This window comes from Salvelinus fontinalis, chromosome 27 (assembly GCF_029448725.1).
Source record: "Salvelinus fontinalis isolate EN_2023a chromosome 27, ASM2944872v1, whole genome shotgun sequence".
In the NCBI taxonomy this organism is placed as follows: Eukaryota; Metazoa; Chordata; class Actinopteri; order Salmoniformes; family Salmonidae; genus Salvelinus; species Salvelinus fontinalis.
In genome coordinates this window covers 19708740-19735287 of record NC_074691.1, presented here as the reverse complement: position 1 = coordinate 19735287, position 26548 = coordinate 19708740, and the positions used below count along the sequence as shown (strand labels likewise).

At 43.4% G+C, this 26548-nt stretch overlaps 1 protein-coding gene across 4 annotated transcripts in view; it reads left to right on the top strand.

Annotated features, from left to right (window-relative positions):
* The window catches only part of LOC129825245 (protein EFR3 homolog B), a 64941-nt gene that overhangs the window by 23763 nt on the left and 14630 nt on the right, over positions 1–26548 (top strand). For all 4 annotated transcript variants that reach the window (XM_055885176.1, XM_055885174.1, XM_055885177.1 and 1 more), the window contains 8 exons: positions 5060–5181; positions 15516–15665; positions 23639–23773; positions 24944–25022; positions 25391–25526; positions 25797–25958; positions 26170–26281; positions 26357–26411. In XM_055885176.1, coding sequence (XP_055741151.1) covers positions 5060–5181; positions 15516–15665; positions 23639–23773; positions 24944–25022; positions 25391–25526; positions 25797–25958; positions 26170–26281; positions 26357–26411 — 951 coding nt within the window. The remainder of the gene's footprint in view (positions 1–5059; positions 5182–15515; positions 15666–23638; positions 23774–24943; positions 25023–25390; positions 25527–25796; positions 25959–26169; positions 26282–26356; positions 26412–26548) is intronic.

Below are 26548 nucleotides of genomic sequence, written 5' to 3'. Positions count from 1 at the left end.
TGCACCTTTGGAGTCTGGTAGCGCACAACAGCGCAGTGAGCACACAGCAGGGCGCCATGCCAAATGGCCTATTTCACATTTGCCATAGCCTAAATGTTCAATACACATGAGGTAGTTAGACTAACACATTGCAAGAGAACAATGTAGATTGTAGAAAGAGCGGAGAGCACCAAAGCAGTGCAAAAATTCAGATGGGACCTATCATGTTTTGTTCCCTGTCCTTTCCCATGATGATCATGGGCCTTTTTGAGCAAACACTCCGTTGTTTTCCCTTTTTCTCCCCAATCCATTTCGATTTGATTGTGACTTGTTGTTATAGGCATAGCCTACTATTTCATGATCAACCATTGAATGAATCTATAGGTCTCAGTGTTCCATCTCAAAAAGATTTTTGCAAATAGCCAAAATAAAAACACTATCGTAATAATGAGAGAGAAAACAAACATCTGCTAGATAGACTAATCAAATAGAAAGTTTGTTTAAACCTGGTACGTTTCTGCTTTACTTTACCAAAATGTATGCAAAATAAATTGTGCCGTCGGAAAATCCCTCCTTGCAAACCAAACAGACAATAATATAGGCATACACATAGGTTACTGTCAATACAAGTTAAACATATACATTTTATTTGTATAATATTTTCAAAATATTTATTAATATCCTTGAATTGTACAACAGGCAATCGTGGCATAAGCTCCCGCAGCAGCACTTTCAGTAAGTGAAAACAAACATCTATAAATGATGAATTGGTGTCGTACTTGTCTCACAAACTACTTTATTTTGAACAGCTTAGAAATTGTGCGTTCATATAAATGTCAACAATCAAATAAAACAAATGATTATGTAGCTTATAAGTCTTTATAGCTTAACACTTAGACTAAAAACAAATAGGCCTATTATCCTTTGTCTGTCTTGTGCCTATTGAACTGTACAAATCATAATTATACAATCAGATAAAACTAATGATTATTTATAATATTCTTTATAACACTTAAACAAATTAACAATGGCTAATTCTAAAACGAATAGGCCTATTAGGATATGCCCTTTGCTATCGAACTGTACAAATCCTAAATATATGCCTAGACGTTACAAAATAAAGTAGCCTAAACAAAATAAGTAAAAAAATGATCTAAATTAGTGCCAAAAAACAAAGTGTTAATAAGTCTCAAGGTTTGGCACAGCTAGTATTTACTTTTTTTTTAACCTTGTCTTAGGCCTACCTAAAGGTTTCTGGTAAGGAACACTAGCATGTTCAGAGTAGCGAACTCCGCAGGATGATGGACTTGTAAATGTTGGAGGTTTGTTGTCCGTCCATCCTTTGCCTTGATCATCTTTTTGCAAATTCTGCAAGTGACTTCAGTCAGGTCTGCTGACTCACCTTTATCATTCGGCATGAAACCGAAGACCTGCTTTTCTTTCCCAAGTCAGCCATCATTTAAAAAATAATTTAGCGCAAGGCAGGCTATACTGTAGTTACTAAGGCAGGCTATACTGTAGTTACTAAGGCAGGCTATACTGTAGTTACTAAGGCAGGCTATACTGTAGTTACTAAGGCAGGCTATACTGTAGTTACTAAGGCAGGCTATACTGTAGTTACTAAGGCAGGCTATACTGTAGTTACTAAGGCAGGCTATACTGTAGTTACTAAGGCAGGCTATACTGTAGTTACTAAGGCAGGCTATACTGTAGTTACTAAGGCAGGCTATACTGTAGTTACTAAGGCAGGCTATACTGTAGTTACTAAGGCAGGCTATACTGTAGTTACTAAGGCAGGCTATACTGTAGTTACTAAGGCAGGCTATACTGTAGTTACTAAGGCAGGCTATACTGTAGTTACTAAGGCAGGCTATACTGTAGTTACTAAGGCAGGCTATACTGTAGTTACTAAGGCAGGCTATACTGTAGTTACTAAGGCAGGCTATACTGTAGTTACTAAGGCAGGCTATACTGTAGTTACTAAGGCAGGCTATACTGTAGTTACTAAGGCAGGCTATACTGTAGTTACTAAGGCAGGCTATACTGTAGTTACTAAGGCAGGCTATACTGTAGTTACTAAGGCAGGCTATACTGTAGTTACTAAGGCAGGCTATACTGTAGTTACTAAGGCAGGCTATACTGTAGTTACTAAGGCAGGCTATACTGTAGTTACTAAGGCAGGCTATACTGTAGTTACTAAGGCAGGCTATACTGTAGTTACTAAGGCAGGCTATACTGTAGTTACTAAGGCAGGCTATACTGTAGTTACTAAGGCAGGCTATACTGTAGTTACTAAGGCAGGCTATACTGTAGTTACTAAGGCAGGCTATACTGTAGTTACTAAGGCAGGCTATACTGTAGTTACTAAGGCAGGCTATACTGTAGTTACTAAGGCAGGCTATACTGTAGTTACTAAGGCAGGCTATACTGTAGTTACTAAGGCAGGCTATACTGTAGTTACTAAGGCAGGCTATACTGTAGTTACTAAGGCAGGCTATACTGTAGTTACTAAGGCAGGCTATACTGTAGTTACTAAGGCAGGCTATACTGTAGTTACTAAGGCAGGCTATACTGTAGTTACTAAGGCAGGCTATACTGTAGTTACTAAGGCAGGCTATACTGTAGTTACTAAGGCAGGCTATACTGTAGTTACTAAGGCAGGCTATACTGTAGTTACTAAGGCAGGCTATACTGTAGTTACTAAGGCAGGCTATACTGTAGTTACTAAGGCAGGCTATACTGTAGTTACTAAGGCAGGCTATACTGTAGTTACTAAGGCAGGCTATACTGTAGTTACTAAGGCAGGCTATACTGTAGTTACTAAGGCAGGCTATACTGTAGTTACTAAGGCAGGCTATACTGTAGTTACTAAGGCAGGCTATACTGTAGTTACTAAGGCAGGCTATACTGTAGTTACTAAGGCAGGCTATACTGTAGTTACTAAGGCAGGCTATACTGTAGTTACTAAGGCAGGCTATACTGTAGTTACTAAGGCAGGCTATACTGTAGTTACTAAGGCAGGCTATACTGTAGTTACTAAGGCAGGCTATACTGTAGTTACTAAGGCAGGCTATACTGTAGTTACTAAGGCAGGCTATACTGTAGTTACTAAGGCAGGCTATACTGTAGTTACTAAGGCAGGCTATACTGTAGTTACTAAGGCAGGCTATACTGTAGTTACTAAGGCAGGCTATACTGTAGTTACTAAGGCAGGCTATACTGTAGTTACTAAGGCAGGCTATACTGTAGTTACTAAGGCAGGCTATACTGTAGTTACTAAGGCAGGCTATACTGTAGTTACTAAGGCAGGCTATACTGTAGTTACTAAGGCAGGCTATACTGTAGTTACTAAGGCAGGCTATACTGTAGTTACTAAGGCAGGCTATACTGTAGTTACTAAGGCAGGCTATACTGTAGTTACTAAGGCAGGCTATACTGTAGTTACTAAGGCAGGCTATACTGTAGTTACTAAGGCAGGCTATACTGTAGTTACTAAGGCAGGCTATACTGTAGTTACTAAGGCAGGCTATACTGTAGTTACTAAGGCAGGCTATACTGTAGTTACTAAGGCAGGCTATACTGTAGTTACTAAGGCAGGCTATACTGTAGTTACTAAGGCAGGCTATACTGTAGTTACTAAGGCAGGCTATACTGTAGTTACTAAGGCAGGCTATACTGTAGTTACTAAGGCAGGCTATACTGTAGTTACTAAGGCAGGCTATACTGTAGTTACTAAGGCAGGCTATACTGTCGTTACTAAGGCAGGCTATACTGTCGTTACTAAGGCAGGCTATACTGTCGTTACTAAGGCAGGCTATACTGTCGTTACTAAGGCAGGCTATACTGTCGTTACTAAGGCAGGCTATACTGTCGTTACTAAGGCAGGCTATACTGTCGTTACTAAGGCAGGCTATGTAATAGTGAAATCCTTTTTACAGTCTGAAACTGTCAGAAAGTAGCCTAATGGAAGAATGTTGCATAAGCACTTACCCAGATGATCAAGATGAAATAACAATAGAATACACTTGATACAGTTATAATATCCCTTTTTAAAAGGTAGGCTTATATAACTGATATCTGAGTATTTTTATGGACAACAGAAACATAGCCCTACCAATTTGAAAATCATTGCAGCCTAGACTAGATAAAAAAGAACTAGGCCTAACACTGTTTAGGCCTAGCAATGTGTCCTTTATATCAACGTTGTTTGGACAGGACAAGGGGACGTCGCCTAACACACTGATACATACACAGACGCACTGTTTATCTATGATTACTAAATACACCAGCCAGCACATCAGGCTTTTCCTCATGCTGTGGTGTTTATCTGGGAGAGTCAGAGGAAGGGAGGAAAGGGAGGGAGGAGAGGATTAGAAATAGATTATCACCACAGTCATAGTGTTCTAGGATAGCTACTGAAGGTCTCCTGTTCTGTTTAGGACTCACCTAAAACTACTCAATACACTGAGCCTAAATCAGTTCAATTCAAATATCCATTCTATGTATGCAGATTCCTTGTATTTATCTGTGTTTAAATGGACACTACACATTAGTCTAGACTACATTGCATTGTCATACTTGAAATAACAGTGGCACCAGATATCCTAGTGCCCTGGGTACATCACAACCCCGGTGGTATTTTAGCCTCTGCGTCTGGTCTGGTCCGGTCCAGGTCACCTGCAGTTGTTTAGCTTGGTTTGTCCATCAGAATGGGTTTAATCAGGCATCTAATTAAAAAGTCATCACCACAGGTTGGCTTCAGGAAGGCTTCCGTTCCCAAGAGGAGCACATTGTTTAGTTGTTAATTGGGGAGTGGTGTGAAACGAAATGATAAAATGTTAAAGTTGAAAGCGGCAGTCAGAATCTGTTCTTTGCCTGGCAGTTCAATACGAGGCTTTTGTGCTACTCTTTTCCCAGAAATTAATAGGAAAATTCAATTTGGGATTTGGGATTATATTAGACAAAGAAAGCGGAAGAATATGACAGTTAGAGAGAGACACCAATTTATTGCGTTTCTGTTCCAGTTGAGATGGAGATTCATGTTAATTTACCTCTCTCTCCCTCTCTCCCCCTCCCTCAGTTTGTGAAGTTTGCCAACATTGAGGAGGACACTGCATCTTATCATCGCAGCTATGACTTCTTTGTTTCGCGCTTCAGTGAGATGTGTCACTCCAGCTACGAGGACCCAGACATCCGCACCAAGTGAGTGGATGTTATATGGATGATCAATGGATGTTGCAGATTAGGGCTGTCCCCGACAAAAAATCTTAGTCGACTGAGAGTCGTCTTTTCTTTCGACCAAATGATTGGTAGAAATGTTTAAATGTATATTTTTCCTTATATAGACACACCCTATGTTTTTTAATAAAATCAACAATATGTACTGAATTGTCTGATGCTTAACCTTTTCTCATCCAAATATCTCTAACGGTCGCCCCAGCCTGAGATTTTTTTTATGCGCTGATGTCAGAATGCACTCACTGTTCAAAAATGGGATTGTTACGAAACAGGACTGTCAACCCACACTGCCCTCAAACCAAGACACACGCTGCTAATTATCTATAGGCTATATTTCAACATGTTCATTTGAAATTATTTCATAAGTTGTATTAATTCACATAGAAGTAGCCCATTTCATTGTTGCGGCCAATTTATGTTTGAGGCTTTACTGAACTGGACAAACTTCTCTTGAGAGCCCAAGCACCTCACCAGTTGTTCCCCAGATCAAGTATGCAGACATTTGCGCAGTCTAGCACAAACTTTCCCCCCTGGCACATTTTCTGGCTGGTGCTCGCATTGCTTTCGCTGTTGTTTTCCTTACAAATAATAACTTTGGACATGTGTGCGTTCCAATCAAAGGTAGTGTTTTATTTTCTGTATATCGTGTTGTCGTTTCTACTGTAGCATACCGTATGTATGTATGGAGCATAATGTATTTAAATGTTTAAAAAAAAAATGTTTTTAAGGTCTGGTGACATCATGCATTCTGATTCTTGTGTAGATTGTAATGGACACATACAGTGCATTGGGAAAGTATTCAGACCCCTTGACTTTTTACACCTTTTTGTTGTGTTAGTCTTATTCAAAAAATTTGTTAAATAGTTTTTTCTCCCTCATGAATCTACACATAATACCCAATAATGACAAAGCAAAAGCAGGTTTTTAGACATTTTTGCAAATGTCTAAAAACAACTGATATCACATTTACAAAAGATTTCAGACCCTTTACTCAGTACTTTGTTGAAGCACTTTTGGGTGCGATCGAGTCTTCTTGGGTATGACGCTACAAGCTTTGCACACCTGTATTTGGTGAGTTTCACCTATGCTTCTCTGCAGATCCTCTCAAGCTCTGTCCGGTTGGATGGGGAGCGTCCCTACACAGCTATTTTCAGGTCTCTCCAGAGATGTTCGATCAGGGTCAAGTCCGGGCTCTGGCTGGGCCACTCAAGGACATTGAGACTTGTCCCGAAGCCACTCCTGCTTTGTCTTGGCTGTGTACTTAGGGTCGTTGTCCTGTTGGAAGGTGAACCTTCACCCCAGTTTGAGGTCCTGAGTGCTCTGAAGCAGGTTTTCATCAAGGATCTCTCAGTACTTTGCTCCATTCATCTTTCCCTTCGATCCTGACTAGTCTCCCAGTCCCTGCCGCTGAAAAACATCCCCACAGCATGATGCTACCACCACCATGCTTCACTGTAAGGATGGTGCCAGGTTTCCTCCAGACGTGATGCTTGGCATTCAGGCCAAAGAGTTCAATCTTGGTTTCTTCAGACCAGAGAATCTTGTTTCTCATGGTCAGAGTCCTTTAGGTGCCTTTTGGCAAACTCCAAGCAGGCTGTCATGCGCCTTTTACTGAGGAGTGGCTACCATAAAGGCCTGATTGGTGGAGTGCTGCAGAGATGGTTGTCCTTCTGGAAGGTTCTCCCATCTCCACAGAGAAACTCTAGAGCTCTGTCAGTGACCATTGGGTTCTTGGTCACTTCCCTGACCAAGGCACTTCTCCACATGAACTTCTCCACATGATTGCTCAGTTTGGCCAAGTGGCCAGCTCTAGGATGAGTCTTGGTGGTTCCAAACTTTTTCCATTTAAGAATGATGGAGGCCACTGTGTTCTTGGGGACCTTCAGTGCTGCATACATGTTTTGGTACCCTTCCCCAGATCTGTGCCTCAACACAATCCTGTCTCGGCGCTCTACGGACAATTCCATCGACCTCATAGCATGGTTTTTGCTCTGACATCCACTGTCAACTGTGGGACCTTTTATATAGATAGGTGTGTGCCTTTCCAATCAAGTTGTAGAAACATCTCAAGGATGATCAAAGGAAACAGGATGCACCTGACCTCAATTTTGAGTGTCATAGCAAATGGTCTGAATACTTATGTAAATATTTGCAAACATTTCTAAGAGACGGTTTTTACTTTCTCATTATGGGGTACTGTGTGTAGATTGAGGATTTTTTTAACCTGTATTTTTAAAATCCATTTTAGAATAAGGCTGTAATGTAACAAAATGTGGAAATAGTCAAGGGGTCTGAATACTTTTCGACTGCACTGTATGATGTGTGGAAAATACTTTTCTGAAGGTTGCACTAATTATTATGAGCTAATGCTGAGCTATTTGCCGGGGCCATATTTGTTGACATTATACAATGCATTCTGGGTGTCACATTAAACGTCTGTCTGACAAAAGATGTTATAACAAAATGAGGTGAGGGATGGTTCACTCATCTTTCGAGTAAACTTCCGGAAGTGAATGATTGTAGACGACACACCCTCTTCAACATTCATTCTGCAAACAGATTAAACTCATCTTGTTTTCTCTTCTTATCATTGGTTGACTCAAAAAAACAAACATGGCAGCGCAGCGCGCACAATCTACCCATCGTCGGATTATTTTAGATATTTAGAAAGTGTTTTGCTCAATTATTTAGATCAATGGTGAGCTCACCCGGGACGTGATGAATTGTAAATTATAATTTCTATTGGCTAATTCATATTATGGTTTATTTCAGCCAAGAGTTTGCTAAATATGGTCGCTTGTGTTAGGTTAATCTTCCGTCTAATGTAGCCTACATTTCCTGTTTGGATGATTGTGTTATGCTGTTGCCACTTCTGTGAATGTCTGAACATTGCATCAAAAAATTTACTGGTCACATTTAGGACATAATGTTGTAATGACTTTGTCCAAACTGTTTTCTGTGAGAAAAAAATAAGTGTTGCCATCTCAAACGCTGACTGTTGTACCAATGGAAACTGGCTAAATAAGCGTTCTAATCACACAGGCAGGGACTACTGTAGCATGATCACACCCGTGTGTTGGTACGCGCCAAAGGGTTAAAGCACTCTGTTTGATTAAATAATTAAGACACACAAATGACTCGAGGGAGTCGGTGATCAAGATAGCTTAACCAGAAGGAAAAAAACCTGTTCCTGACCCTCCTCCCGCTGCTGCTGGCCTTCATAGATTCTGCTGTTACGCTCCTGAACCTTTTCCATTTGAACCTTTTCCGAGTGCCAATTTATCTTAGAATTTCTGGCGATCTGCGTGCCAGTTATGATTTTCATATGTACATTTTTGTGGGACAGTTTCATTTAATTTACAATAGTCTTTGTATCTCAAAATCATTGTCATGTGGTTAATCTAAATTCTATCTGAATCTAAATAAAAATAACTTCTATTGCCAACCATGTAAAAATAGCCTACATAAAGCAAACCAATAAAGCAAACAAATAAAAACATTGCAGCCTGCAGGAAGAAAGTATCTTCTAAATCACATTGGCTACGCATGGCCTGTCTGCAATGAACTTAAAAATTGTAACTATCAACTGTGTCCGGCCTGAAGCTCCTGCTAGCAAACTTGCAACATTGTATATAATATTCTGGGCCCTCAGTTTCCCATGCCAGTGAGCTCAGGACAGACACAGCTGTAGGTTATTTGTGCAAGGGATAAGAAGTAATGAGGTATTTTTTTGACGTTTCTACTGGATCAGAGCATTGCATGTTTCCCTTTTATTGCTGCGTGATTATCGAAAGGATGTCCCAAACAGGTGGTGTTAGATTACAATATACTTTTCCTGACCATTTGGAACAATTTTAAACAACACAAAATAAAATATATTACAGCGAAGACTAAAAACAGTTGCATTCCTTTGTGAATGCAATTCCCGAAATGGAACGGTTTAGGCCTATTTATTTATGTTAATTGTTTCAAATCGTGAATGACTTGTATGCTGTGTGATGACATGAACAAATAAGTGATTGATTGATACAGAAGCCTACAGTTGAAGTCTGAAGTTTACATACACCTTAGCCAAATACATTTGAACTCAATACCTGACATTTAATCCTTGTAAAAATTCCCTGTCTTCGGTCAGTTAGGATCACCACTTTATTTTAAGAATGTGAAATGTCAGAATAATAGTACAGAGAAGGATTTATTTCAGCTTTTATTTATTTCATCACATTCCCAGTGGGTCAGAAGTTTACATGCACTCCAATTAGTATTTGGTAGCATTGCCTTTTAAATTGTTTAACTTGGGTCAAAAGTTTCGGGTAGCCTTCCACAAGCTTCCCACAATAAGTTGGGTGAATTTTGGCCCATTCCCTCTGACAGAGCTGGTGTAACGGAGTCAGGTTTGTAGGCCTCCTTGCTCGCCCACACTTTCAGTTCTGCCCACAAATTTTCTATGGGATTGAGGTCAGGGCTTTGTGATGGCCTCTCCAATACCTTGACTTTGTTATCCTTAAGCCATTTTGCCACAATTTTGGAAGTATGCTTGGGGTCATTGTTCATTTGGAAGACCCATTTGTGACCAAGCTTTAACTTCCTGACTGATGTCTTGATGTTGTTGCTTGCAAGTCTCCCCCTTTTTCCTCCAAACATAACGATGGTCATTATGGCCAAACTGTTCTATTTTTGTTTCATCAGACCAGAGGACATTTCTCCAAAAGTACGACTTTTGTCCCCATGTGCAGTAGCAAACCGTAGTCGGGCTTTTTTATGGCGGGTTTGGAGCAGTGGCTTCTTCCTTGCTGAGTGGTCTTTCAGGTTGTCAATATGGGACTCGTTTTACTGTGGATATAGATACTTTTGTATCTGTTTCCTCCAGCATCTTCACATGGTCCTTTGCTGTTGTTCTGGGATTGATTTGCACTTTTCGCAGCAAAGTACGTTCATCTCTATGAGACAGACCGTGTCTGTCTCATAGAGCGGTATGACCGGTATGACGGCTGCGTGGTTCCATTGTGTTTATACTTGCGTACTATTGTTTGTACAGATGAACGTTGTACCTTCAGGTGTTTTGGAAATTGCTCCCAAGGATGAATCAGAGGTCTACAATTTTATTTCTGAGGTCTTGGCTGATTTCTTTTGATTTTCACATGTCAAGCAACGAGTTTGAAGGTAGGCCTTGAAGTACATCCACAGGTACACCTCCAATTGACACAAATTATGTCAATTAGCGTATCAGAAGCTTCTAAAGCCATGCCATCATTTTCTGGAATTTTCCAAGATGTTTACATACACTAAGTTGACTGTGCCTTTAAATGTTTGTCCTACTGGAATAGTGATACAGTGAATTATAAGTGAAATAATCTGTCTGTAAACAATTGTTGGAAAAATGACTTGTGTCATGCACAAAGTAGATGTCCTACCCGACTTGCCAAAACTATAGTTTGTTAACAAGACATTTGTGAAGTGGTTGAGAAATGAGTTTTAATGACTCCAACCTAAATGTATGTAATCTTCGGACTTCAACTGTATATAAGTATTGAAATATAGGCCTAAGTAAGGTACGGTATTAATACTAAACAGAATCACTCTTAGGCCTGTAGCTTGGTGGTGGTTATACTAAGCATACTAATGATAATGACATTTCTTATTATATGATGATGATGATAAAAAATAAGGAGATCAAGGAAAAGGAGGGTTATTTATTATTATAAACAATGTCTGGCAATTTGGAACAGTGTAAACAACACTAAATAAATTATGAATAATACCAGAGAGGCTGTTATAATGAAAAGAAGTCTGAAGCCTTTATTACAGCGTAGCAAATTTTGTGAAATTGTTTATCTGACAACTTTATTGGTATTTTGAAAATATCAAATGAGGTGCAAACTAGGGTAATTCAAAGATTTAAAAAAATTATGTAAAAATCAAGATGGGTTAAAATGGGGCAGAGAATAACTTGAGATACCAGTCCGCTCTGGTTGGGGGAGCTGCTGCATGGCACTCTCTCTAAAAATACTGAACCAGGTGAACCCTCGTTTTCTACAAGGGCTTTACTGTAGACAACCACAAATTCACATGTAGAAAATTCAGTTATAGATATTTTTCTGAAAAATTTTAGACAATAAAACTCTAAACATGGTTGAACAGAAAAGTATTGTGTTGTCCTAGTTAGGCAACCTCAATATTGGCCTATAGTTTATGCGGTGCAGGAAATGTTTAAACTATACTATGCCTGCTCTGGTGAGAGTGCAGTCCGTCTATAACAAAGCGGAATAACCAACAGGACCTCACGCTCGGAATAACAGCAACATACATAGGCCTCTTCTCTCTTAGAATTCAGAAAGGCTGAGGGGTGCATTATTCCCTTTCCTCTTTGGGTATAGAAGAATGTCACGAGCCACCCCGGGAACATCATGCACGCGCTGTTTAGATTCACCGAGAGGGCTACATCAGCCTGCCTCATTTAATTCTAAAATGATACAAGTTATTATAATGGTCCGTTGGTGCTTTAACCCTTTATGGGAATGGAAGGAGATTCGTTCCTAGTGAATTTACAGTAGCCCTACCTACAGAAAGGGCACATATAAATAATTCCAAGATCAGTCCAATATGCTCTGTGTTTGGCTCAACCAACCCGAACAGCGCATCAGATGTCCACTGCTTGTTACGTTTTTCTCATCAAAATATCGGAATAGGTCAAACAGAAAGAGAACTTGTAGGCTATTTGGTCAATATTGATTGCACAGTGCAATTAAAACGTGGCGTAAGCCTAAAATAAATAAATACATCTGGCTATCTGATGCACTCAAACTATTTTATTAGAAATACTGATCTTAGCATAGGTATACCCCTTAATTAAATCAATATGTTGAATACTTCATACATGTAGCCTAGGAACATAAAATAATGTTATCACCACGCAGCAAGCGTGCCATATGATGAGAACCCCCCCGTAAATAAATCGCAGTTAAATAAATCACAGATTAGAGCTCACGGAATCAGTAGGATATTAAACAAACACTCAAACAGGCTAATTTCTGTAGATATACAGTAATAGTCAATAGTTTGGACACACCTACTCATTCCAGGATTTTTCTTTATTTTGACTATTTTCTACATTGTAGAATAATAGTGAAGACATCAAAATTATGAAATAACAATCATGGAATCATGTAGTAACCAAAAAAGTGTTAAACAAATCAAATATTTTAGATTCTTCAAAGTAGCCACCCTTTGCCTTTTATGACAGCTTTGCACACTCAACCAGCTTCTTGAGGTAGTCACCGGGAATGCATTTCAATTAACAGGTGTGCCTTGTTAAAAGTTAATTTGTGGAATTTCTTTCCTTCTTAATGCGTTTGAGCCAATCAGTTGTGTTGTGACAAGGTAGGGGTGGTATACAGACAATAGCCCTATTTGGTAAAAGACCAATCCATATGGCAAGAACAGCTCAAATAAGCAAAGAGAAACGACAGTCCATCATTACTTTAAGACATGGAGGTCAGTCAATACGGAAAATGTCAAGAACTTTGAACGTTTCTTCAAGTACAGTTGAAAAACCATCAAGCGCTATGTTGAAACTGGCTCTCATGAGTACCACTACAGGAAAGGAAGACCCAGAGTTACCTCTGCTGCAGAGGATAAATTCATTATAGTTACCAGCCTCAGAAATTGCAGCCCAAATAAATGCTTTACAGAGTTCAAGTAACAGACGCATCACAACATCAACTGTTCAGAGGAGACTGCATGAATCAGGCCTTCATGGTTGAATTGCTGCGAAGAAACCACTAGTAAAGGACAGAAATAAGAAGACACTTGCTTGGGCCAAGAAACACGAGCAATGGACATTAGACCGGTTGAAATCTGTCCTTTTGGTCTGATGAGTCCAAATTTTAGATGTTAAGTTCCAACTGCCGTGTCTTTGTGAGACACAGAGTAGGTGAAAGGATGATCTCCGCATGTGTGGTTCACCGTGAAGCATGGAGGAGGTGGTGTGATGGTGTGGGGGTACTTTGCTGGTGACCCTGTCTGTGATTTATTTAGTATTCAAGGCACACTTAACCATTAACCAGCATGGCTCCAAAGCATTCTGCAGCAATAGGACATCCCATCTGGTTTGCGCTTAGTGGGACTATCATTTGTTTTTCAACAGGACAATGACAAACACACCTACAGGCTGTGTAAGGGCTATTTGACCAAGAAGGAGAGTGATGAAGTGCTGCATCAGATGACCTGGCTTCCACGATCACCTAATCTCAACCTAATTGAGATGGTTTGGGATGAGTTGGGCTGCAGAGTGAAGGAAAAGCAGCCAACAAGTGCTCAGAATATGTGTGAACTCCTTCAAGAGTGTTGGAAAAGCATTCCAGGTGAAGCTGGTTGAGAGCATGCCAAGCGTGTGCAAAGCTGTCAAGGCAAAGGGTGGCTACTGTGAAGAATCTAAAATATATATATTTTTGGTTACTACATGATTACGTATGTGTTGTTTCATAGTTTTGATGTCTTCACTATTATTCTATGTAGAAAATAGTCAAAATAAAGAAAAACCCTTGAATGAGTAGATGTTTCCAAACGTTTGACTGTTACTGTGTTGTGTGTGTGTGTACAGGAAAAAAATAAAACGCAACATATAAAGTGTTGAGCCCATGTTTAATGAGCTGAAATAAAGATTGCATACATTTTCCAGATGCACAAGAAGCTTATTTCGCTCAAGTTTTGTTCACAAATTTGTTTAAATCCCTGTTAGTGAGCATTTATCCTTTGCCAAGATAATCCATCCACCTGACCGGTGTGGCGTATCAAGAAGCTGAATAGCATTATCATTACACAGGTGCCCCTTGTGGTGGGGACAATAATAGACGACTCTTAAATGTGCAGGTTTGTCACACAACACAATGTCACAGATGCCTACATTTTGAGGGAGCGCGCAATTGGTATGCTAACTACAGGAATGTCCACCAGAGCTGTTGCTAGAGAATTTAATGTTCATTTCTCTACCATAAGCCAAGAATTTGGCAGTACGTGCAACCGGCCTCACAACCGCAGACCACGTGTAACCACACCAGCCCAGGACCTCCACATCTGGCTACTTCACCTGCGGGATGATCCGAGACCAACCACCCGGAGAGCTGAGGAAACTGTGGATTATTTCTGTCTGTAATAAAGCCCTTTTGTGGGTAAAAACTAATTCTGATTGGCTGGGCCCGCTCCCCAGTGGGTGGACCTGGTTCTCAAGTGGGTGGACCTGTGCCCTCACAGGCCCACCCATGGCTTTTTAGACTGATGGACTGTGCCATCCCCACAGCCTCCACAATGGATCAGTCCGCTCAGACATGCACGAATCAGACAGGTTTCTTGTACACCTTGATGATGATGATTATAATAATTTTTTGCTACTGCTCGACTAATGAGATCTCGGTTGACCAACAGCCTATCAACCTAACAATCGACCAGTCGACTAAACGGGGTCCGCCCTAGAGGAACTATTGTCATTCTAAAAACAGTTTGTTTACTTGCTAATTGAGGTGAAGAAAAAATTACTTTGAGAAGCGCCACAACTGATTTAGTGGTGGTGAGTTAAGACAATCAGAAATACTATCAGACATCCCCAAATGGGCACATTTATAGACTTACATTTGCGCACAGGCCAGGTTGCCTAGGCATACTTCTATATGTGTAATCAGGTGCTTGTCGTTACAGTATGAAAAAGTACAAAAAAATACAAATGTATTCTCACTACTCACTATTGTCAGTCGCTCTGGATAAGAGTGCCTTCTAAATGACTCAAATGTAAATGTACTCAACATTGACAGGAGCGCTCCAAACAAAGGACAATGAATAAATTGACAAAACTCCTAAATGGAATGAAATAATCCTAATCTTGTTTCTCACAAGTGTAGCAAAGGTTGTGAGCCCTGGAAACAACGTGTCCACTCCGATAATGAGAACGGTAAACTCCTCTTATTCTTGGACCATGGCATCCCTGTGGCCTCCTCAATGGATTAGTCCACTGAGAAGGGCGTGAATCAGACCGGTGTCTCGTGTGCCATGAAAAACTGCTCGACTAAAGAAATCTCGGTTGACCAACAGCCTGTCGACCGAACAATCGACCAGTTGACTAAATGGGATCAGCCCTATTGTAGATATTGATCGATGTACCTGTATTGTCTTTTACTTGATTACTTTGTTACAAATCTTCCTGATGGGGAGAGTGATTTTAAGATTAAATTATCCTCGATTAATATCAAGAGACTGACTAATTGGTTGGTTGATTCATTCATTTGTCCCCTTTCTCTTCTCTACAGGATCCGTATGGCTGGGATAAATGGTCTGCAGGGGGTTGTGAGGAAGACGGTGAATGATGACCTACAGTCTAACATCTGGGACCCCCAGCACATGGACAAGATCGTTCCTTCACTGCTCTTCAACCTGCAGAGTGGAGAGGGCACTGAGAGGTGAGGGGTCAATGTAAGGGGTTATCAAGAGGCTAGCGGTCAGGGGCAGGGTCATTAATAACAGTTTCCTTGGTAGTTAATTATATTAGAAAACTACGAAGAGGTTGTAGAGAAGTGACCGCCTGACAGGAAGACATATGTCTATGTTCAAATAGCTCATCCATGTTGTGAGTGAGAGGTTTGAAAGTCCAGGCCTACAAGGACTGGAGAGTGGAGTTGCTGTTGATGAGTCATTGTAGCTTTGGGTGGGTGGTTGCGCATGTGTGCTAGTCCAGGTCAGGTGGTGTTTGTGTTGACACTGCCAGCCAGCTGTTATCCACTCATCTGTGATTGATGTCACTGACAGTCCAGTTACCTCAAGGCCATGTCTTCAGCACTGCATCCAAGGACAAACAGAGTAAACGTGGGAGGGGGGAGAGATGGAGGGATGGGGAAAGGAATGGAGGAAGAGAAGATGAGAGAGGTAGGTAATGATTGACTCAAAGTGATTAAGAAAGATGGAGACAAATAATTAAATGCATCTACAATACTGAGCGAGCAAATGAGTCCTGGAGAGGAAAGAGGGAGCAATGTGGCAGAGATGCTGGGAGAGGGAGAGGGGGATGGAGAGGGTAGTGTAGAGCCAGACTGCCTCCATCCAGTTTTTGGCAGGTCTCCACATGCACTGAATCACACTGACGCCAATAAATCCGAGAGAGAGACCTATATTTATGTTGATTTATTTTCACTTTTTTCACATCATTACAACACTGTATATAGACATAATATGACATTTGAAATGTCTTTATTCTTTTGGAACTTTTGTGAGTGTAATGTTTGCTGTTAAATTGTATTGTTTATTTCACTATTGTTTATTATCTATTTCACTTGCTTTGGCAATGTTAACATATGTTTCCCATGCCAATAAAGCCCCTTAAATTGAAATTGAATTGAGAGAGAGAGAGCCTCAGATTTTTTGAGAAAGAATGAAAGATAGTCAGCAAAGGAAAGATGGCACAAACAGTTAACCTAGAAAGAGCCTAGGCCATTTCCTTCTGTTCCTTAGGCCTCAGTAGATCCGTCAGTCCCCTGTCTGGTCCTGCTGTGTCCTCCAATAGCTCTCCTGCTGAACTCTCCATATTATCACTGGCCACAGATAACAGCAGTAGTACTGGGACTATGATACTGGCTAATACCAACAGAACCGACCGTTTATCGCAGGCATTTTACTGATATCGATAACCACGATAAATACAATTGAATTGTATTTGTCACATGCACTGAATACAACAACTGTAGACTTTACCGTGAAATATTTACTTAAGAGCCCTTTCCCAGCAATGCAGTTCAATTATTATATATTTTTTTACAAATAGATCAAAAGAAAATAGAAACACAATAACGAGGCTATATACAAGGATTACCGGCACTGAGCGGGTGTACTGGGGCACGAGGTACTTGGGGTGATTGATTGAGATAATATGTAGGTTTGGTTAGGTTATTGATTGATTGATGTCCATGTAGGTAGGGGGTGAAAAGCAGAAAGTCCGGCAAGCCATTTGGCAGTCTCATGGCTTCTGGCGCTAGCAGAGAGAACAGACTGTGACTTGGATGGCTGGAGTCTTTTACCATTTTTAGGGCCTTTCTCTGGCACAGCCTGGTATAGAGGTCCTTGATGGCAGGGTGCTCGGTCCCAGTGATGTACTGGGCCATACGCACTACACTCTGTAGCGCCTTGCGGTCGAATACCGAGCAGTTGCCGTACCAAGCGTTGATGCAGCCAGTCAAGATGCTCTCAATGGTGCAGCTGTAGAACTTTATGAGGATTTGAAGACCCATGCCAAACCTTCTCCGCCTCCTGAGGGGGAAGAGGCGTTGTCGTACTCTCTTCACGACTGTGTTGGTGTGTTTGCACCATGATAGGTCTTTAGTGATGTGGACACTGAGGAACATGAAGCTCTCGACTGTCTCCACTACAACTCGGTGGATGTGAATGGGGGCGTGCTCAGCCCTCCAGTTTCTGTAGTGTTCCTTTTGTCCCAGTGGGAAAGAGCAGTGTGGCGCGCACTAGCGATTGTGTCATCTGTGTAGCCTTTATTAGAGGACTGTGGCGTTAGAAAGGAAAGAAGTCTGCTCATATGGACTATTGCTAACAGGACAATTGAAAGCACATCATTCAAAGTAGCCAGTAGTAGTCGTTTTAATGGTAATATAAAGAAGTTACCGGTGCACATTTCATGTTATACATTTATCATTCAATTTATCAGTATCGTAAAAAATTCGGTCAGTTTATCATGATATCATTTTTTGTCCTTATCGGCCAGCTCTAGTAGGCCTGCAGGGGCTAGCACCCTAGCTAATTAACTTCTACAATGTGGTTATGTCTTCCTTTGATCATGTAATTCAAAGGACATTCAAACTAGAAATCTTCATTTATTGTAAGGCTGGAAATAGGTCACCCACAAGAAAGAGATTGTTCTCTCAGCGGACTTGCAGAATGAATAAATAAATACAGGTAAACGTGAGGATATAATTAGAGACATTTATCTCGTCACTCACTGATTGTTTTTAACTTGTTAAGGAAATGCTAGGCTTATTGAAAGGTCGCTGATACCAATCTGCTGTGTACCTTCTCTTGGTGTATTTATTGGTTCATTAATGGTGAGGAACATATCGTTTTATTTTCTCTACCTTCATACAGCATTACCCACATTTACATTTACATTTAAGTCATTTAGCAGACGCTCTTATCCAGAGCGACTTACAAATTGGTGCATTCACCTAATGACATCCAGTGGAACAGCCACTTTACAATAGTGCATCTAAATCTTTTAAGGGGGGGGGGGGGGCAGAAGGATTGCTTTATCCTATCCTAGGTATTCCTTGAAGAGGTGGGGTTTCAGGTGTCTCCGGAAGGTGGTGATTGACTCCGCTGTCCTGGCGTCGTGAGGGAGTTTGTTCCACCATTGGGGTGCCAGAGCAGCGAACAGTTTTGACTGGGCTGAGCGGGAACTGTACTTCCTCAGTGGTAGGGAGGCGAGCAGGCCAGAGGTGGATGAACGCAGTGCCCTTGTTTGGGTGTAGGGCCTGATCAGAGCCTGAAGGTACTGAGGTGCCGTTCCCCTCACAGCTCCGTAGGCAAGCACCATGGTCTTGTAGCGGATGCGAGCTTCAACTGGAAGCCAGTGGAGAGAGCGGAGGAGCGGGGTGACGTGAGAGAACTTGGGAAGGTTGAACACCAGACGGGCTGCGGCGTTCTGGATGAGTTGTAGGGGTTTGATGGCACAGGCAGGGAGCCCAGCCAACAGCGAGTTGCAGTAATCCAGACGGGAGATGACAAGTGCCTGGATTAGGACCTGCGCCGCTTCCTGTGTGAGGCAGGGTCGTACTCTGCGGATGTTGTAGAGCATGAACCTACAGGAACGGGCCACCGCCTTGATGTTAGTTGAGAACGACAGGGTGTTGTCCAGGATCACGCCAAGGTTCTTAGCGCTCTGGGAGGAGGACACAATGGAGTTGTCAACCGTGATGGCGAGATCATGGAACGGGCAGTCCTTCCCCGGGAGGAAGAGCAGCTCCGTCTTGCCGAGGTTCAGCTTGAGGTGGTGATCCGTCATCCACACTGATATGTCTGCCAGACATGCAGAGATGCGATTCGCCACCTGGTCATCAGAAGGGGGAAAGGAGAAGATTAGTTGTGTGTCGTCTGCATAGCAATGATAGGAGAGACCGTGTGAGGTTATGACAGAGCCAAGTGACTTGGTGTATAGCGAGAATAGGAGAGGGCCTAGAACAGAGCCCTGGGGGACACCAGTGGTGAGAGCGCGTGGTGAGGAGACAGATTCTCGCCACGCCACCTGGTAGGAGCGACCTGTCAGGTAGGACGCAATCCAAGCGTGGGCCGCGCCGGAGATGCCCAACTCGGAGAGGGTGGAGAGGAGGATCTGATGGTTCACAGTATCGAAGGCAGCCGATAGGTCTAGAAGGATGAGAGCAGAGGAAAGAGAGTTAGCTTTAGCAGTGCGGAGCGCCTCCGTGATACAGAGAAGAGCAGTCTCAGTTGAGTGACTAGTCTTGAAACCTGACTGATTTGGATCAAGAAGGTCATTCTGAGAGAGATAGCAGGAGAGCTGGCCAAGGACGGCACGTTCAAGAGTTTTGGAGAGAAAAGAAAGAAGGGATACTGGTCTGTAGTTGTTGACATCGGAGGGATCGAGTGTAGGTTTTTTCAGAAGGGGTGCAACTCTCGCTCTCTTGAAGACGGAAGGGACGTAGCCAGCGGTCAGGGATGAGTTGATGAGCGAGGTGAGGTAAGGGAGAAGGTCTCCGGAAATGGTCTGGAGAAGAGAGGAGGGGATAGGGTCAAGCGGGCAGGTTGTTGGGCGGCCGGCCGTCACAAGACGCGAGATTTCATCTGGAGAGAGAGGAGAGAAAGAGGTCAAAGCACAGGGTAGGGCAGTGTGAGCAGAACCAGCGGTGTCGTTTGACTTAGCAAACGAGGATCGGATGTCGTCGACCTTCTTTTCAAAATGGTTGACGAAGTCGTCTGCAGAGAGGGAGGAGGGGGGGGGGAGGGGGAGGAGGATTCAGGAGGGAGGAGAAGGTGGCAAAGAGCTTCCTAGGGTTAGAGGCAGATGCTTGGAATTTAGAGTGGTAGAAAGTGGCTTTAGCAGCAGAGACAGAAGAGGAAAATGTAGAGAGGAGGGAGTGAAAGGATGCCAGGTCCGCAGGGAGGCGAGTTTTCCTCCATTTCCGCTCGGCTGCCCGGAGCCCTGTTCTGTGAGCTCGCAATGAGTCGTCGAGCCACGGAGCGGGAGGGGAGGACCGAGCCGGCCTGGAGGATAGGGGACATAGAGAGTCAAAGGATGCAGAAAGGGAGGAGAGGAGGGTTGAGGAGGCAGAATCAGGAGATAGGTTGGAGAAGGTTTGGGCAGAGGGAAGAGATGATAGGATGGAAGAGGAGAGAGTAGCGGGGGAGAGAGAGCGAAGGTTGGGACGGCGCGATACCATCCGAGTAGGGGCAGTGTGGGAAGTGTTGGATGAGAGCGAGAGGGAAAAGGATACAAGGTAGTGGTCGGAGACTTGGAGGGGAGTTGCAATGAGGTTAGTGGAAGAACAGCATCTAGTAAAGATGAGGTCAAGCGTATTGCCTGCCTTGTGAGTAGGGGGGGAAGGTGAGAGGGTGAGGTCAAAAGAGGAGAGGAGTGGAAAGAAGGAGGCGGAGAGGAATGAGTCAAAGGTAGACATGGGGAGGTTAAAGTCACCCAGAACTGTGAGAGGTGAGCCGTCCTCAGGAAAGGAGCTTATCAAGGCATCAAGCTCATTGATGAACTCTCCAAGGGAACCTGGAGGGCGATAAATGATAAGGATGTTAAGCTTGAAAGGGCTGGTAACTGTGACAGCATGGAATTCAAAGGAGGCGATAGACAGATGGGTAAGGGGAGAAAGAGAGAATGACCACTTGGGAGAGATGAGGATCCCGGTGCCACCACCCCGCTGACCAGAAGCTCTCGGGGTGTGCGAGAACACGTGGGCAGACGAAGAGAGAGCAGTAGGAGTAGCAGTGTTATCTGTGGTGAGCCATGTTTCCGTCAGTGCCAAGAAGTCGAGGGACTGGAGGGACGCATAGGCTGAGATGAGCTCTGCCTTGTTGGCCGCGGATCGGCAGTTCCAGAGGCTACCGGAGACCTGGAACTCCACGTGGGTCGTGCGGGCTGGGACCACCAGGTTAGGGTGGGCGCGGCCACGCGGTGTGAGGCGTTTGTATGGTCTGTGCAGAGAGGAGAGAACAGGGATAGACGGACACATATTTGACAGGCTACAGAAGAGGCTACGCTAAAGCAAAGGAGATTAGAATGACAAGTGGGCTACACGTCTCGAATGTTCAGAAAGTTAAGCTTACGTAGCAAAAAATCAATAAAATTAAAAATCTTATTGACTAAAATGATATAGTACTGCTGGCTGGTGAAGTAGCCTGGCTAGGTGACCTCGACAGTTTCTCTAAGTTTCTCTAAACTACACAATTATCATGGATACAAGGACAGCAAAGACAACTAGCTAACACTACGCTAATCAAGTCGTTCCGTTGTAATGTAAGCTTCTACAGTGCTGCTATTCGGTAGAAGTTGGCTAGCTAGCAGTGTTAGCTAGCAGTGTTGGCTAGGTAGGAGGACGGCAGCGCGGCAGGCGAAACTAGCTGGCTAGCTAACCGATAATTACTCAAAGTTACACAATTATCTTAGATACAAAGCTAGCAAAGAAAACTATGTAGCTAGCTAACACTACACAAAACAAGTCGTTCCGTTGTATTGTAATCGTTTCTACAATGCTCTTCGGTGGCAAGCTGGCTAGCTAGCAGTGTTGGCTACGTTGCGTTAATTTCGAACGAAAATAGCTCGCTAGCGAACCTCAATAACGACGCAATTATGTTTGATAAAAGACGGCTATGTAGCTAGCTAAGATCAAACAAATCGAACCGTTGTACTGTAATGAAAATGAAAATCAGACCGTTGTACTATAATGAAATGTAATGAAAAGTTATACTACTATTCGGTAGACGGTGGACGTTTGCTAGCTGCTGGGCAGATAGCAGTGGACAACGAGACGACGAAATACGATAATTACGCAGTTATCTTTGATACACAGACGGCCATGTAGCTAGTTAAGAAGAAATTGCTAAGGTTGGACAAATTAAATCGTTGTACTATAATGAAATGTAATGAAAAGTTATAAAAGTTATACTACCTGCAGAGCGAATGCAGAGCGAATGCAGAGCGAATTACCCACATGTTGAATAGATTTAAATGCTGCTATCCATGTGTTGTGGCAGATTTTGTTTTGTTTTGAATAATTTACAATTGCATGTTTGATATCTAATATTTTCGGGGGCGTTTACAGTAAGAGCATGGCTGCTAATGAGGGAGTTCTACAGAGACGGGACCCATACAGAGACGGGAAGTCCCATGACCTCTTCTTCAGTGGTGCTGGTGGTGGGGGGCGAGAAGAAAGGCGTGTGTGGTTAATAAATTATGTTATTGGAGGACCACCTGATGCCAGGCGTGGAAGAGAGTAGAACAGAGAAGAGTTCCGCTCAGCTGAGGAGAATGCTTTAACTATGGAAAGCCTGAGAGGGAGAGAGAGGAGAGAGAAGAGGGCTTCAATGCAAATTATACAAACATACTGTTGCACATACACACAAGCACATTAACACTTTATGCTCACACACACTCTTGCTCTCTTTCACATTCACGTGTACACACACACACGCATACACGCTCACCAATTCAAGTGCAGTCACCATAAACACTCTGTCCTCATTACAAACAGCAACAGAGAGGGAAAAGTGCCTCAGGCAGGTATACGCCAGCAAGGACACAACACTCTTGTTTGTGTGATTTTTATGTGTGTGTCGAAATCGTGTGAAAGTGTTTTCGTTGACTCAAATATATTTCTGCTCCTCTCTTACTCCTTCTCTCCCTGCCTCCTCCCTTACTCCTTCTCTCCCTGCCTCCTCTCTTACTCCTTCTCTCCCTGCCTCCTCCCTTACTCCTTCTCTCCCTGCCTCCTCTCTTACTCCTTCTCTCCCTGCCTCCTCTCTTACTCCTTCTCTCCCTGCCTCCTCTCTTACTCCTTCTCTCCCTGCCTCCTCTCTTACTCCTTCTCTCCCTGCCTCCTCTCTTACTCCTTCTCTCCCTGCCTCCTCTCTTACTCCTTCTCTCCCTGCCTCCTCTCTTACTCCTTCTCTCCCTGCCTCCTCTCTTACTCCTCCTCTCCCTGCCTCCTCTCTTACTCCTTCTCTCCCTGCCTCCTCTCTTACTCCTTCTCTCCCTGCCTCCTCTCTTACTCCTTCTCTCCCTGCCTCCTCTCTTACTCCTTCTCTCCCTGCCTCCTCTCTTACTCCTTCTCTCCCTGCCTCCTCTCTTACTCCTTCTCTCCCTGCCTCCTGTCTCCCTCTCCTTCATTCATCCTACCTTCTTCACCCTCGGTCTCTCTAGCCGCTCCCCCTCTCCCCTGCAGGCGTCAGAGAAAGAGAAGGAGAGTCCGGCAGAGCTGACGGAGCGCTGTTTCAGAGAGCTGCTGGGACGAGCCGCCTACGGCAACATCAAGAACGCTGTCACACCAGTACTCATGTAAGACCTGGTCCCCTCTGTTTTAGTGGAGTAGTGCTGTGGACTAGGGCTGTAGACTAGGGCTGTGGACTAGGGCTGTGGACTAGTTGACTAGGGCTGTGGACTAGGGCTGTGGACTAGTGGACTAGGGCTGTGGACTAGGGCTGTGGACTAGTGCTGTGGACTAGAGCTGTGGACTTGTGGACTAGTGCTGTGAACTAGTGCTGTGGACTTGTGGACTAGTACTTTGGACTAGTGCTGCACGTTGGTGGACTAGTGCTGCGCGTTGGTGCTGTGCCTTAGTGGACTAGTGCTGTGTATTAGTGGACTCGTGCTGTGTATTAGTGGACTCGTGCTGTGTATTAGTGGACTCGTGCTGTGTATTAGTGGACTTGTGATGTGTATTGGTGGACTAGTGCTGTGTATTGGTGGACTAGTGCTGTTTATTAGTGGACTAGTTCTGTTTATTAGTGGACTAGTTCTGTTTATTCCTGGACTAGTTCTGTTTATTCGTGGACTAGTTCTGTGTATTAGCGGACTAGTGCTGTGTATTAGCGGACTAGTGCTGTTTATAAGCGGACTAGTGCTGTTTTTAAGTGGACTAGTGCTGTTTATAAGTGGACTAGCGCTGTTTATTAGTGGACTAGCGCTGTTTATTAGTGGACTAGTGCTGTTTATTAGTGGACTAGTGCTGTTTATTAGTGGACTAGTGCTGTTTATTAGTGGACTAGTGCTGTTTATTAGTGGACTAGTGCTGTTTATTAGTGGACTAGTGCTGTTTATTAGTGGACTAGTGCTGTTTATTAGTGGACTAGTGCTGTGTATTAGTGGATTAGTTTGTGGATTAGTTCTGTGTATTAGCGGACTAGTGCTGAGTATTAGCGGACTAGTGCTGAGTATTAGCGGACTAGTGCTGTGTATTAGCGGACTAGTGCTGTGTATTAGCGGACTAGTGCTGTGTATTAGCGGACTAGTGCTGTGTATTAGCGGACTAGTGCTGTGTATTAGCGGACTAGTGCGGTGTATCGCTGTCACATTGTGACTAAGATGCAGCATGGTTCTGTGGGGAATGTTCTGTCAACAGCCAGTTATCTCTCTCTCTGTCTGTCTTTCTTCTGTCTGTACTTTGTAACTTTCACGTTGACTCTTTCTGTCTCTGTTCTGTCTCTCACGCTCGTTCTCTCACTCCAGGCACTTAGATAACCACTCTCTGTGGGAGGGGAAGACCTTTGCAGTCCGCTGCTTTAAGATCATCATGTACTCTATCCAGGTGAGTCACTTCTACTCCCTCTATTCCTCACTCTCTCCGTTCCTTCCTTCTGTCCTCCCGCCCTCTCTCCCTCCCTCCCCTCTCTCTCTGGCAGCTGTTACCTTTGGATGGTCAAATAGCAGAAAAGTCAGTCAACCTAAAGTGCTTTTTGTATCCTCCCCCATCTCTCAGAAAACCTCATACTTTCACCCCAATTCAACTGAAATCCTAGTTACTTCTCACTCCCACTCTCTGTGTTGCTTTGATGTACGGCTGTTTTTATATTGACCCAATAAAGTGGTTTGAAATTAATTCTCTCTCTCTCTCTCTCCCTCTTTTGCCCTGTTTCGCTCCTTCTCGCTCCCTCTCACTTTCTCCCCATCCTCCAGTCGCAGCACTCTCACCTGGTCATCCAGCAGCTGCTAGGTCACCTGGATGCCAACAGTAAAAATTCAGCCACAGTGCGTGCTGGGATAGTGGAGGTCCTCCTGGAGGCTGCAGCCATTGCTTCCAGTGGCTCTGTAGGTGGGTAGATAGAGGTCTGCCACACACACACACACACACACACACACACACACACACACACACACACACACACACACACACACACACACACACACACACACACACACACACACACACACACACACACACACCTTGTCCTGGCTTGCGTGTCCAGATCACATTTTCTTCACACTTCATTCACTATTATAATCTGTCCACCAGAGAGAGGTTTGTTATCATTGAAAGTGTATGGGGTTCTTTCTCTAATGTGTGTGTGTGTGTGTGTGTCAGGCCCCACTGTGTTGGAGGTGTTTAACACTCTGCTAAGGCAGCTGCGTCTCAGTGTGGACTACGAGCTGACTGGCTCCTACGACGCCAGCGGAAACATTGGCATCAAGATCATCAAAACACATGAGGAGAGACAGCTACAGGAAGCCGTCATCAGGACTATTGGTCAGTGTGTGTGTGATTGTCCACACACACACTAGATTTGCAGCCAGTCTCTCCTTAAAGAAAAATTCCACCCAAAAACAATGTTTGGTATTTGTTTCATTAGTCCATTGCTGATATAGTCCCAAAATGTTTTGCATGTCAGCAGTCAAGTTTTCAAGATCTATAACTACCAAAATATTGACTTTCATTTGAACTATTTGTAACTCTCCAGGGTCGTTTGCGAACACCCTCCCTACATACCAGCGCTCCGAGGTCATGCTCTTCATCATGGGCAAGATTCCTGTACCAGGGGTACACCCCGCACTCACCAACGCAGGCTCAGGGTGAGGACACACACACACTCACACGCACACTCACGCACACTCTCACACTTTCCTGACAACTCTTTTTATTTGAAGGGGTTGTGAAGGGACCAGGATGATCCAGATCATGCTGCTGAAGTCACTGGTTCAGGTGAGACATTAACATTAGAGACTTCTCAGTAGTCACCAAACTCTGTGTGCATGTGTAGGTTTCTGTCAACTGGCCTACATCAATCTTCCTCTTTCTTTCTTTAAATCTTTCTTCCTCCTCCTCCCTCCCCTCCCCAC